Source organism: Pelodiscus sinensis, chromosome 2 (genome assembly GCF_052426305.1).
Source record: "Pelodiscus sinensis isolate ZL-2025 chromosome 2, ASM5242630v1, whole genome shotgun sequence".
NCBI classification, from domain to species: domain Eukaryota; kingdom Metazoa; phylum Chordata; order Testudines; family Trionychidae; genus Pelodiscus; species Pelodiscus sinensis.
Window position 1 is genome coordinate 242,340,618 of NC_143053.1, and position 15,331 is coordinate 242,355,948.

The 15,331-nt window shown below is 34.1% G+C and overlaps 1 protein-coding gene across 1 annotated transcript in view; it reads left to right on the plus strand.

Moving 5' to 3' along the window:
* Positions 1 to 15,331, plus strand: part of PTPRN2 (protein tyrosine phosphatase receptor type N2) — a 944,343-nt gene that overhangs the window by 904,767 nt on the left and 24,245 nt on the right. The window contains exons 18-21 of the mRNA XM_075922745.2: positions 2,976 to 3,095; positions 4,357 to 4,523; positions 10,462 to 10,515; positions 12,774 to 12,838. Of these exons, the coding sequence (XP_075778860.2) occupies positions 2,976 to 3,095; positions 4,357 to 4,523; positions 10,462 to 10,515; positions 12,774 to 12,838 (406 nt within the window). The remainder of the gene's footprint in view (positions 1 to 2,975; positions 3,096 to 4,356; positions 4,524 to 10,461; positions 10,516 to 12,773; positions 12,839 to 15,331) is intronic.

Below are 15,331 nucleotides of genomic sequence, written 5' to 3' on the forward strand. Positions count from 1 at the left end.
CATAAGCATCTGTTCTGGGACCAGTTCTGTTCAATGTCTTCATCAATGCCTTAGATGATGGTATAGAGAGTAGCTTATTAAGTTTTCAGATGATAGCATGGTGGGAAGGGTTGCAAGTGCTTTGGAGGATGGACTCATAATTCAAAATGATTTGGACAAACTAGAGAAATGGTCTGAGGTAAACAGGGTGAAGTTTAATAAGAACAAATGCAAAGTACTCCACTTAGGAAAGAACAATCAGTTTCACATATACAGAATGGGAAATGACTGTTTAGGAAGGAGTATTACAGAAAGGGATCTAGGAGTCATAGTAGACCACAAGCTAAATATGAGTCAACAGTGTGATACCGCATGAAGTCATGTTTAATGCCACCATGGTAGGAACTCTGAACCCTAACCTAGGTTGCAGTGTAAGGAACAACAACAAGAAGCTGTCTTGGTTTAAGATTGGTTCACAATCATGCTGGAAGGGCGTAACAAGTGGAGTTCCACAGGGGTCTGTTTTGGGATGGGTTCTGTTCAGTAGATTATGCATGAAGTCATTCATTTGTCTGCAGTGTGAAATCTGTGGACTAGATTTAGTCCCTCCCTCTTCTTTTATCCATGAAGAAATACAAGTAAATGTCTGATGGCCCAACAGTGTTGTTTAAAAAAATGGAGAAAATATGGTAATCTTAAAGTCACAGTCAATGAGTCTTAGTGAATATCTCTTATCTATGTAAGCTCTGGAGATACTCACAATTGCCTGTGGTGATGATTTTGATGGTCCTAGATTTCATTGCCTGTTTGATTTAGTGTATTTGACTTCTGTGTTTTCACACAATGACCCAAAAGATCTATTATACCCCAGAGTAACGTTCAAATTGTTTGTTTAAATTAACTTTCATTTGGATTTATGCTTAATGAAATCTTCAGAGATTCAGGCAGCTCCTCTGTAATGAAATGCTGTATCTTTGAACCAATGAACAGTGTAGCCAAATTGTAAGGATTCCTCTCTAAATGAGTGGGCTTCTATAATGTTACACTTGGGTGGCACAAGCAGAGTGCTAGATGATTAGTTTATGGTCTAGATCATTGTGTTTTTATTACACTCATAAAAACTGTGTTTCTCCTCATTTTCGTAATGGCTTCAATGAGCTTCTATACCTTCTAAAGGCACATTAAATCGTTATGTGATGAAAGTACTGATTTAGTGAGGATAGTTTTAAAGCCTGTATACCTTAATGTAAGAATTCTTATTTTCGTCTGAAATCTAAAGAAATTTCAAGGTGTGGAGGCCTGGGTGGGAAAAAAAGGTAGAATCTTCCTTAATGTACCTAAGGTGTCTAGTTATAGCATATAACCAATAAAAATCCACCAAAGAATGAGAAAACAATTTTAATAAATTATATACCAATTTAACCCAAGTTTGCCATTTTTGCAATTTTGAGAATTTGTGTTAGACGGGATTGACGGATTCTAAAGATCTAGTTGGGAACCTTGGTTCATTCAGAGACCAGTCTTGGGAGATAGGGTGAGAAGACGGAAGAATACATTTACTCAAAAAAAAAAATCCCATAATTTGCCTCTCTGCACTCCCCTCAAAATCACAAAAAGTCCTAAACTTTAGAAACACCAAATATATTTCATAAAGTGCCACTAAATTTTAGTACAAACAATGCTTTAAGGATGTTGCTATTATATTGCATGAGGAAATACATTTATGTTAAAGAAAAATATATTTGTATATGTTGCAAGATAGATTTAAATGCGAAGTCTTGATACTATTAAATGGAAACCCTTTTTATTTTACTGTATAATATGCACTTTTAAAATTTTTTAAATTGTATCATTTTTGTGCAGTTTAGGTAAAGGCCTTTTATTTACAAAATTTACATCTCAATATAGTTGCTTATAAACATTTATCTGAAATAAACTTAACCCTTTACAAAAAGAGCAGTTTTTTCTTTTCACACAGTAATGTAATATGCTAATAAAGAAAATGAAAGTTGATGCAAATATATCAATGTAAACCATAATAATGTTTTTTTCATGATTATTTGTCTCAATATTAATTCATAGCAGTTTTTGTGTTCATTCATGAGTTGTGTTTGGAAAGCAGATATGCCAGACAATCTTTGCTTGTTTTCTTGTTTGTGTAAAAACATCTACAAACTCTTAGCTGAAGAGCCTTGGATTCCTATTTTCCTCTCTCTGGCTATTTTAAATTATTAAACAGTCATGCTGTTTGCTGATTCGTTGTTCTCTTGTACTCCTGCTGTCTTGTTTTGGGAGTGGATAGCCTGGAGGGTGGGTTGCACTATTTCATTTTATATCCTACATAAAATTTAAATTAAAAATGCGTGTGTCTGCACATATATTTTTAACGCAATGTTTTTGAAAGGAACATTTCTCCACATGAAATATTTCTCAAGCAAAGTATTTTGTGGCCTTTAAGTTTGATTTGATTCAATTTTTATGACTATTTCATTAAGGTAGTTGTTCAGCAGCTTTTTCTACATAACAAAATATATAAATAAACAAATCTGAGCACACAAACAATTTCAGTTTGCATTACCTTAGTAAATCAATATATTGTATGTGTCCATCCTGTATTAGTGCAAACATTAGACACTAAACTGTTGTGTTTTTTAATCATTTCTTTTATGGATATGAATGTTGAAAGGAAAAGAGCTGAAAACAGTCCTAATGATGGGAAGTTTATGGGTCTTCTCTGGGTGGGGGGGGAGGAGGGTTTAAGGGCATGGATTGAATTCATTGGACATTCTTTAATATTTCAAGGAAGCATGCAAAATATGGTGCCAGTTTATTCAGGGATTTGAAAGCAGCTGCAGAGGAAAAGTGTCTAATGAAAATGAAATAAATTTCCTGTGAATGGAATAAATTTTGATTGTGTGTCTGAGTGCAGTAATTATACATGTCACGCAGTAATTAGGCAGTCACAGTGTGGCCACGGTGTCTGTCTTTGTCTGCAGATGGTCTGGGAGAACGGCTGTGTGGTTATTGTCATGCTGACACCCCTTACTGAAAATGGAGTCAAGCAGTGCTACCACTATTGGCCAGATGAAGGGTCAAACCTCTACCACATCTATGAGGTACTTAAACAAAATATCTGCTTGTAAACTTGACATTAAGTGTGTGGATTGATTTCATACAGAGCAAAATATTGTTTAATCGGATTTGACCTGTAAATTGATCTGAGGTCTCCCATATAATGCTAGTGTAGAAGTACCTTTGAGTTGTTTTATATTTACAGAAAAAAACTATGCATATCTTAAAGACAGCATTGTTTACATAGAAAAAAAATCAAGTAAATGATGTGTTAAATCAGTAGGATAAAGGATGGCTAATCTTTTACTCATTGATTTAATATTAAAATATGAAAGTGTGTTCTAACTGAATATTTATATTTTAAAGGAAAATCGTATATTTATAAATAATGAATTGTACCTTATGAGAGCTATATATGGGTTATATAAAAAGTCTGTATATTTGTGTGTGTGTGTGTGTGTGTGTGTGTGTGTGTGTGTGTATAATTATATATATAAATTCCTTTGTAATTAAAACTATTTTTAGCATCTGCCTCAGTTACATAAAAAATAGTTACATTCTTTTTGCTTAATATATTTGGTCCAATATGTCTATCATATCACATTGTTGCTATATAAAATGACTTTTGGATTTCTATATTTTCCTGGTCTTCTGGTTGAATGAAAGAAAACAATAATGCCAGAATGAACACAATGAAAAGAATAAGAAATAAATGATTCTGAGTAGTTAGTTGAACCCCAGAATTATGCATTGTTCCCTAAAATATTGTCAGTTCTAAAAATTATCCTGCTCTTCATATTATGTGTAGGCTTCTGCAGAACTGAATAAATCAACTTACAGTTCTCAAGTTTAAAAGAGTTTGTTTGTTTGTTTGTTTGTTTGTTTGTTTGTTTGTTTGTTTAAAACTAGTCAGATCATCCTGAGCAGTTCAATCAATGGATTGTGGGCATCTCCCAGTGCAGAATAAAAGGGTAGAACCAAGGCATATTATCTAGTAGCATCTTTTCCAATTATATGACCCGTTACAATCAATCTAAAATTTTAATTTGGAGATTTTTTTTTACTTGTAAGAAAACTATCTAGAAATGTTAAGCATAATTCAATGAAACAAAAAATTACTCCCCACACGGTAGCAAGAACAGCCACAGTAACTACTAAATAACAATTTTTTTCAATGGTGATACAAATTTACTAACAATAAATCTTATTCTTGTTCTTTTCATTCAAAAGATTCCATTCTGTTTCAAAGGCCAACTTTCAACTTGAATTCTTGATTGTTGTTTTTTCTCGTTCTATATAATGTAGGTAAATCTGGTTTCTGAGCACATCTGGTGTGAGGATTTCCTAGTGAGGAGCTTTTACTTGAAAAACCTACAGACCAATGAGACCCGAACCGTGACACAATTCCATTTCCTTAGCTGGCATGACCAGAAAGTTCCTGCTTCCACAAGGTCACTTCTGGATTTTCGCAGGTACAGCACAAAGCATTAACAGTTTATTGAATATAAATTTGGGGAACAATTTGTATAGGAAATACTATTATCCTCTGTTTCTGTACTGGAGAGAGGTCCCTCAATTACTAACTCTATACCATGTTTGTGAAGCCACAACCTGTTTATATACAAACGTAGGCTCCCATTCTGCAATATGTATACATAAACAGTGCTTTTTTTTTGGTTGGTAATGGGAGAAAGGGTGGCTGAGGTAGTTTTTCATATTCTCCCACAAACTAACTGTTCCCTGGCTCCTAAGACCCACTCGCTTATCATGCAGGGAATGAAAACATTTGTTTCCTCTAGTTATAGTTTCCTATGGCTTTGCATTATTTCTCCTTTTCACTGCCATTTACCTAGGTTTACATCTTCGAGACCTTTTGTGTGGCTACCCTCTGACTCTCACTGCAGGAATCTCACAAATAAATCACTGTGCAGTGTTTATATGCTAAATTCCCATTGAGTTATAGGACCGTGAAGACAAGCCAGTGGGAGCTGCATGCCTTTAAGGATCACAGGGTCAGACCCTTAATGTTTATTTGGTTGAAAGAAGATAGGAGTCTGAGGAGGGAGAGGCAAATTCTGACAAAGTATGATCTCTCAAGAATTGTAAAGGAGGTTGATACTGCTTCAAAATACAGGTGTCGTACATATATAAAAAGACAAAATATTAACCTCTTCGTTAACTTTCTTATTAATTAGTGGATTACTTGAATATTTACTGTTAATCTACATTTTGAAAATTAAAGAAGGAATGACAAAGATTGGAATGAAATAATCACATTCTGCTTGCAAACCATGCTTAAGATGTCCTGTATAGCTATTAATTAATATTAGATACTCCACAGTGATAAATTTGTGACCAGTGAAAAGAGTCTCTGAAAACTTTGAGCAATCAGTTCATAATCCTGCAAGGTGCTGAATAATAGCTTGTATAGTTTTCTCTTTATTGTAATATTAACCTGCAGACTGCAAAGATAATTTAAAGGTCTCAGTTAAATGCTCAAAAGCAAGGAATTCTACTGCCAATTTCTGCCCTCCAGTGAATGGTCATAACACCAACTTAAAGCTACTCTTGTGCCTTTGAGGGAAGAAACTGGCCCTAAATCCAACTGAAGTTGGTGGGTGTTTGTATAATTGTCTGCCAGCAAAATGTTACCCATGGAATTAAGAACAAAACTCCATCCCTGAGCCATCAATCTGTTCTTATATGTCCTATACCCCAGGTTATCTTGTATATCATGGATATGATCTTCAGATACAACTCCTGCTGAAGTCAATGTGCGTTTTGGCAGGAAGAGGGAATAATAGAGAGCACTAGCATCAGAATGGAATTGGAGCGATAATTGAGTTTTACAAGGATTTTGCTCTGGCTTCTAATCCAAACACTTAATATTACTATAATGTGGTTTTTATAGCTTGCTTTCCTTTTTTAAAAAATGGTACTGTGTGGAATAGAATAGTGTCTATAGTGAACTATCCTATAGTGAAAATCCTGAACTAGTTCCATGCTTTGCAATGTAAAAAACTGCAATTCTGAATTTCCACTTAATAAACAATACAATTCATTCTATTATAGTGTAGAAGTCCAGAGCATTGTTCCAACACAGGGCCTGTTTCTGCCCCTTTGCAGTCAGTAGACAGTTTGCTATTGATTGCCGTGAAAATATAATGAATCCATACAGCCTGATTGTCTAATGTGCTGAGCACCTTGATTTCTCATTCACTTTAATAGGAAGCGAGGTCACTCAATTCACTACAGAACCAGACTTCTAGTGAGACACAATCCCTGTATTAAAAATATACAGTCTTATAATGAAGTTATGTGGAAAAATAACAACACTATGAAAGGTCCCATTGTATTTTAAAAAAAATAAATTAAAACTGGAGGGGTAAGGTAGTTCATTTGTCATGCTTCCTACTTGACATAGATGCCAGAATGAACCTGTTAAGATTTAACTGCATTTTCAGTGGTCATTTAATATATATTCACAAACTACCATAACCATTCCTTGAGTGTAGATTTTGTATTATAGATCCATAATATTGAATGCATATTAATATTCCTCTGAAAAGTAATCTTTGCATGCAAAATAGATGCTTTTTATGACTCAGTTTCTTGGCCATCTCGTGTGTGTGTGTGTTTTTTTAATGACAAATGACAAAAGATTTTTAATAACACTATTACTCAGATAATTTATTTTATAACTGGTTTTCAAAATAAATGCTTTGCACTCAAAACCTGCTGTTTGAAGTTTCACCTGTGGTAAATTATCACAACTGAGTTATAAAGCCCTCAGACTAGGTGCCTGACAGAATATTGACATCCCCTTATTTAAAGTGATGCTAGCAAGTGCTACTCTCATCCCTTTAATATCCATGTTTTTATGTGCAGTGAATGTGTTTGTGTGTGTGTGTGTGTGTGTGTGTGTGTGTGTGTGTGTGTATGTATATATATATATATATATATATATATATATATATATATATATATATATATATATATATATATATATATATATGGATATGTGTGTATATTTATATATTCACATACATATATGAAGTTAAACATATACATAACCAACCCTCTAGTTTTATAGTTCATCACCAAGAAAAATTGGATTCCCAAAATTACCTTGCCCAGAGTCTATGGAAATATGGATTCTATAACTATATTGAAGTACATTTTGCAAGTCTCTTTGAAAATGGAAAGTTTACATTTCTCTTTTTCTTATGTATCAGACAGTGTTTTAGATGGTGTTGCATTTAGCAGGTTAATCAAACCTAGAGGAAAAAACTATTTCATTTTAATGTAGTTCTTTTAGGTATAAATTGCTGAAACAAGTCTATTTTATATATTAAGAAGTCCATACAAAATGCAGTACTTAAAAGGTGAGGCTACTACAGAAACCACTGGTCAGTTTTAATGCTTCTGGAGTCCTAATTTCATTCTGAAGAATAGACCAATCATTATAGCTCTGGACTAGCTTGTTAGTCATGCACTGATATGTTTAATTAAATATTTCTTGAGCCCAGAGGGAGCACATTTACACTTTAAAGAGACACTGCTAAGCTAAAAGATAATTAGCATCACATGTGAGGGCTTTGCTTAAAATATATATATTATGCTATCACTTCTTGCTGTGTGCAATGGCATTTACTAACACTGCTCACTTTAAAAATGGACAAATTCTTATTTTGCCAGCTAATTAGCGGTTGCCAGTGTCATTTTTGTGATGTTGCAGCTAGTAATATGAGCCCAGTTGCATAGTCACAAAAGTGATCATTGGAAACTGTGACTCTGCTGCAGGGACAATGTGGGAAACCCCTTTTCTGAGCCTCTAACGACCTCTGACCTTTGCTTGCTGATGGTTTGCATGATGATTTCTTTTTCACTCAATGAGCCAAGGGTTGGTTTGTATTACTAATCATTCTTTTCTAAGTTAATTCTTCCTGTATTTTATATATATTTTTTCTTAAGCATTCAAGACCTTTGCTTACTGATGAATTTTAGATTCACTCTGCTTAGAAATGGGATACTGGTGCATTTTTTAAATATCTTCATAAAATTGTAGGCTAAGCTGGGAATCATGTTTTAACATGTCTGAAATGTGTGATAATAAAAATGTTTGAAACTTTATCAATATAAATGATAAACTTGAGGTGAATTTTCCCAACATATATCTGCCTGTCTTATTTACAAATAGGATCAATGCAGTTTTTGTTGAGGATATACTTTCCTCTATAGTTAATTACAATATGCTTAATATCCTGGTAAAGTTGCTATTCTATAAAGAATGGAATGGAACTGCACAAGTGCAAAAGACCTGCTGTCTAGTTGTTTGCTCAAAATGGAGAAAGTTACTCTGTCAAGGTGTGCAGGGGAGGGAAGAAGAGGGTAGAGAGTGATTGGCTACAGTTTGGACATATTATTGTATCAGTTACGTTATAGACATTTGAAATCTAACTTACCCTGTAATACAGAAATAATTAAATATCCAGTTTAATTTTTTGTTCATCAAGTTGATTCCCAAATATGAAATTTATCTGTTGGTTATAAGACTCCTATATGTGACATTAAGAACAGTAATCAAAAGATGTATCCATACAGACAAATATAACTCTTTAATTAAAAATCTTTTAAAACTGGGAGGGTAGGGTGGTGGTTTTCAGGTTTTGGATGGTAATAAGTTAGCTTGTTTTCAGAAATTGTAAAAATACTTTCATGAAAGTAGATAAAAAGCACACTTAATTTCCACTGTCATGTGCTCTTTATTGATTTTACATGTATTTCAGAGAATGTGAATTATTCTACCACGTTATCAGAGCTTATTATAGCAAAAATGTGGATAAAGTCCCTATAATGAATTGTAAGTGGCTGTATGGTTTATAGAAATAAGTTCAAGGCTGGGAATGGAGAAATCCAGAGTTCTAGTCCCAGCTCTACTTATTATTTGCTCTGAAGCCTTGAGGATACATTTCACCTCCCTGCCTCAGTTTCTGCATCTCTAAAATGGGGATTAATCTTTCTTATCTATCACACAGGTGTTTTGTGAAAATTCATTTTTAATGTTTATATCTTTAAAGTGCTCTAACAGTGTTATGTGCTTTACAGGAACTATGTGTTATTACTATGTGTAGTTTCTGGTTAGACTTCTTCATGACAAAAAGCCAGTTGTGAAAACAGAGTTATTTGGGGTGTCATTATAATCTTGGTTGCCAGTTTTGGTCGAGTTGTGGGTATCTGAAAGACTGCCTTTCAAATGTAGATCCTTAAGTATTTTCAAGCTGTGCTGTAAGCAATTTTTAAAACTATATATGAATGTTTATCTAGCACAGATGTTACAGAATATAGATGAACAACCAAGAACTATGATTCAAGTGATTAGTGATGCTTTAAAAGTCTAATACCAAAGCTCATAGTTGCTAAATTCCAGTAGCATACTTTATCATGTTTTTTATCATTAAGATTCTGTTATACACTTGCTCTTAACAGTTATTGCCTTGGTGCATCTAGACTTCCTTTGGAAGGTGTCTTATAAAATAGTTTTATAGCTGATCTTCAAGTGAGATCAAATGTCTAATCAAGAAGAGAGAAGGAGTTTAATTTTTTAGAAAGAACACTTTCCAATTTTATCCTTTGTTCTGTTTGCCTTTTTAATGTATGCATAGACACTTTATATTTTTAGATGAGTAATATGTTTCACATATAAAATACATATCTAAAGCAGTAACACATTTTTTTAAAACCTACTTAAACAGATTTTGGTTCTTGTCACATGTTCAAAATCTGAGACTGAGTATCTTGGTTTACTTCAGTATTCTTATATATCAGTCCCAATACCTTAATACAACAGCATATCGGTATAGCAGCTCTTTTCTGGCGTTGGTATTTTAGTCACCTCTACCACGAGTGATTAGAGTTCTGAAAGAATAGTTACTTCAGAGTACTTACTCTTTGCTTTTTTGGAAATAATCTTTTTCATACAAGACCACATTATTCTGACTGTAATACTTGCTTTTATTTTTGCATTTAAACATTTCTGTGAGTAAGTTCACAAATTCAAGGTTCATTTTGAAAATCAAAATATTTTATGAAAACATCCTGAGATTCTGCTTAACTAGCAAAGAGTTTGGGAAGAAAGTGTCTTTATTTGTTGGCTAACCAGTAATTGTCTAAAAAAGCATTGTAAAACAATGTCTGGAATTTAAATTATTTGTTCTAACAGGAAAATAGAAACAAACTTGAAACAGAATGATGTATGTAACTTAGCTATTTGTTAAACATGAGCTAATAAAAATGCATATTTCATTAAGAATAACAATGAATATTTGCTTTGTCTTACCACTTGTGATTTTGACAGTTGGCTTAGGAAATTTTACATATAATTATTAATTTTTGTCTGTTTTATTGCAGAAAAGTAAACAAGTGTTACAGGGGTCGTTCTTGTCCAGTAATTGTTCACTGCAGGCAAGTAAAAATATTAAAATATTTTAAAATAAGTTTTTGTGCAATAAGAAATTAATGTAAATAAAACCAAATGGGTACATTAAAGTTTTAGTTATTACCTAAGCAAATAAAATACTTTCTGTATCAGATCAAATATTTATTTAGTTTAGTTCTTATGCTACTAAAGCTGATGATCTGATTTCATGGTAAATCTGCCCTTTAATATGATGTTGGGTGGTAATTCACAAGTTACATCTGATTTCTGTATTTAAAAATCTCATTTACTGCTTTTTGATTTTAGAAATATTCTTCAAAGTTATTTCAGTTCTTTGTATTCCCAATTTAGACTAAGTGTTTTGCATTGTTAAATATAAAAACATTTATCTATGTTTATGTATGTTTTCTTTAAATAATCATGATGAGAGGAAATAGGATGGGGAAAACTGTCCTCTTGCTGGACAGTAAGCTCAAACCTTCTAAACATAAATTTATTTAAACCTGCCAGTATGGTGGATGTAAATGGGAGCAGTTTGATGTCTCAAAACAGAACTTAAAGTATCAATGCAAATACTCATTTTTGTAGCTGTAGGGACCAGGTTATATAGAGAAGGCTATGTTCTCATTCTTTACCAACTTCCTTTCTACCTAAGATGTTTTTGTGGACAGGGGAAAAATCATAACATTGGAAGGAATCACCACATAGCTTACTATGTGCTCCTTCATGTTATTGGAGGGTGGGGGGGAGAACAGCAGCATATTTTCCATATGTCACAAGCCTGCTGCGATCATTATATAGGGATAGGGTCATATAACACATTGTGTAGTGATACTCTCCAAGAAGATGCACAATATGGAGGGGAGCCTGTGTCTCACTGAGAAGGTCCAAAAAAGAAGGAATAATATAGAAAGATCTGTTTTTTAAAAATTTTGCAGGCTGTCTCTTAATCTAATAGATGAAAATGTCTCTAACATGCAGCCTAGCAGTTCTTGTTTTATTAGGTCTGCCCATGACGTTGTCACTACTTGGATGAATTAATAAGATTCAGGGGGAAGGGGATTGCTTCCTTTACAGTCAGGAACCGGGCGTGGTGTAAAGAAAGCAAAAGATCTCAGTACCACTAGCTGCCTCACTGCAAAAGTTGTTCTAGTAAATCATTCAGATCAAACTTCTCCTACCTACGTAGGTTTATCAAAAATGTGTTTTCACAGCCTATATGTAGATGGAACATTATAAAGCAGATTACAGTGTTGCGTTTTTTTTCTTCTTAGTAATACTGTAGACAAAGTGTATCACTAAAAATAATTTACTTGGAAAAAATAACTAATCAATTGGTCCACACATGCCCATTTTGAGAAATATTGGTGAGGGAAGTGAAAAAAATCTTTTACTTAAAGTCTTAATTATGTTTGCTAACAGCAGCCATAAAAGAACATCACGCTGCCAATTACAAGCTGCTCCCTGACAGGAACACAAACTGCATTCAGATTAGGAAGCTTTGCCTCCTCACAAGGCTTGATCACAAATCTCTGAGGGAGGATTGGAAATACACTAAGGTTAAAGATTTTTTTTTAAATCACATGGTAGTATTTTCCCCCCTTATTACAACTGAGGCAAAATTAAACAGGATGGATGGGGAAGAAATCATTAGAGAAATTTAGAGATTTTTCAAGTCCAGATGTCTAGTATCTTTTTTTTTTTTTTTCAAAGAAAGAATTTGATCCTTAAGTAATAAAATATTTTTAGTTCTTGGCTAGAACTCCAGGAAAGCGGAACATAACTAAAAGGAAAATACACCACTATGGTGCATATGCAGAGTAACCTGGCTGCTCAAGTACAAATAGAATTAGCAATCATTTTTGGAGGATTCGAGATGATGTTCTATTCCCAGCTCTCGTGTGATTGTCTATTGTATGATTCTTGATCTTGGATACAAGATTCCATAAGCTTATTATGTGAACACTTTGTGAATAGAAATGGCTGTCTGTTGTGGGATTACTGACCCTTTCACTGTTGTTTAATTATTTTTAAAATAAACACATCTTTGGTTCTATAAAACAAAACCCTGATATCCATGTAGAACAACAGTTAATCCTACATGAACAGCTTGTGTTAATTAAAGCCATTACAAGCTTTCTCTCCCTCTTCTCTTATTCTTGTTTCCTTCCCCATCTATCCTCTCTTCCTCTGTATGAAACAGTATAAAAATAATGGTAGCTACCTCTCTTTTGAGTCTGGTTGTTCATTGATGATTGTTTTCCTTCTCCCTTTCTGTTGGCAGTGATGGTGCAGGAAGAAGTGGAACCTACATTCTAATTGACATGGTTCTCAATAAAATGGCCAAAGGTGAGAATCAAAAAGCGTGTGGCTTTCTCAGTGCTGAAAGATGTGGTGGTGTTACCATAGTAACATACAGAGAAGTATTCACAGAAGGCCCAAGAATAAATTAGAAACAAATTGTACCCTTTACTGAATGATCTTAAGTTTATTTTCAGTGCTCATGTTATTTAAAAAATAACGCTGTTCGTGAACGGAGTCTATACACATATGCTGTTGGAAGAAGCAGGATTTGTATCTTTGACTTTATTATTTTAAATATTTTTACAGCTAAAAAAAGATTTGAACTATATGATAAATATTTAGTGTTGTTGAATCAGTAAATTTTTTTTTCAGTGCGTTGTGCAAGCAGCTCATGTACATAGCAGTAAACACAATTACCTGCCTTTAGAGAAGGGGTATTTCAGGGAATATGGCAATGAAATGGATTGAGAGTTGGCTGACTTGAACTGTAGTCTCCTGTCTGTCATTGTCTGTTTGCAGATTTTGGACAGGTCACTTAACTTCCCTGTGTCTCTGTTTTGCCCATCTGTAAAATGCTCCTTTCTATAGAGTGTTTTAGCTACATAGCTGAAAATCATAAGTAGTCAACATTATTATTTATTATACCTTTATTATTTTTTAATTCTATGACTTGTCTTAAGGAGTGATGCAGTAATCTTTCTTTTTATTCTCCAATAAATATTTGATTATGGGAAATGTTAGGGCACATGGAAAAAGTCATTGTCTGAGAAACAGACCATAAAATAAAGTAAATTACCCACTGTTTTAAAAGTGTAATACTTGAGAGTTTCAAAAGTGCTCAGCATTAGTCATTTACCTGAGTAGAAGCAGAGGCAAGCCAATGCTGAACACTTCTGAAAACCCTATCCTATATTATACGGACCTGGTCAATCAGTATTTTGCGTCTATGTTCTACCCCTTTCACATAATTTCTGTCTGTGTTGTATTCCTACAGCGTAAGAGTTTTGAGGGTAGGGAATGTGTTGCTTTTGTGTTTGTACGGCACCAAACACTTTCAGAAATAAATAGTAGTCTTTTGTCTTCTCATCACTGTTCTTCTGCATCCCTTTTTTAAAACTAGTGCAGTGGCCAGTCATTCTAATCACGGTACCAACATTGTTTAATTAAGTGAACTCATCTTAGCTTCATATGGTTTAAAAATTAAATCCATGGTTTCGATTTTCTGTTATGTCTGAAATTGTCATGTCCAAGAAATAATTACTTGCCATTCCTTCAGATGCAGGAGTTTGACATTTCTTCTCCTCTAGTTCTGACTGGTAACATGTCTCATCAAACACACTCATAAAGAGCTATAGTTTGTGCCCTTGAGCATCATGTGAAACTTGCTATTGATGTGAAAAGAAGTTATGTTGCCCGCTTTATGCCAAGTCCCAGAGTGAAGATTTTCCAGCAGGTTGAGATGATTTTTTTCCAATCTCTTTGGATAAAATATTTGTGTTTTGTGAAAGCATTTGCAGGAATTTCAGCTACATGGTACATTTTTGTTTCCAGTGGCAACTTGATCTCTCCAAATAATATATGTGATGTAAGGTAAAACTGATTCACAGTTTCTATTAAATATTTATTATACTTTCATTCAGCCTTCAGCCAGGAGAGGATGTGATGAACAGTAAATTTAAAATATATGAAATGTACTTGCATATAGAAATAAATTAGAAGTATTTTCTAGCTTCGGGCTTTCGACCACTTAAGGAAGGGTTGACTTTGTTGTAAGAGCACTAAAGAATGCCATTTATTGACTCCATTGTACCATGTAATGTCAAATTCCATTTTAAGTGTGGGCTTAGTGTTGCACAATACAAGACAAGTCATGTGAAACTGGCCAAAGAAAGGAGTCACAGGGCTTTTTAGATTGGTCACCCCCATTTTGTTCTTGACCTGCTCCCCTCTGCCAATGGGGGTGTGCAATTTGAAATCCTCTGACCTGGTGCTTTGGCTGTAGTTTAAATGAAAGATCAAAGGGCAAAGCGGGCATCTCAACCCTGCTGAGGTGGGCCTTTCCCAGGCTGTCACACTGTGAGGCAGCCAAAGGTTTTGTTCTGACAGGAATCTAGGCCCAGTCTGTGAGGCCTAGGCCTTCTTTGTCTGTCCTGAGAAGTTTGAGGCCCAGGTTGAGGATCCAATGTTCATCAAATGATCAAAGGCCTGAAGCCCTGGACATGAAATCTTTCTTTCCATTTCCTTTTCTTAAAGAATGAATTGCACGAGTACCAAAGAATGCCATTTCCAAAGCTTTTATGTGGAGGGCTAGCTCTAACTTTAGAGTCCTTCAGTTCTAAACAGAAAAATGTAAGTGCACTTTCAATCTGGGCCCAGCTGCAAGGCCAGCATCTACTAACATTTCTTTCAAAAAGGCTTTTAAGGATTAAGGCTTCAGTCTTTCAAAAAAAAAAAAAAGACTTTTAAGAATAAACTTAGAATAAGTTGAGTTATTGTTCCACTGTCTGGTTTATTAGAAAGTAGACAATAATGCATTTT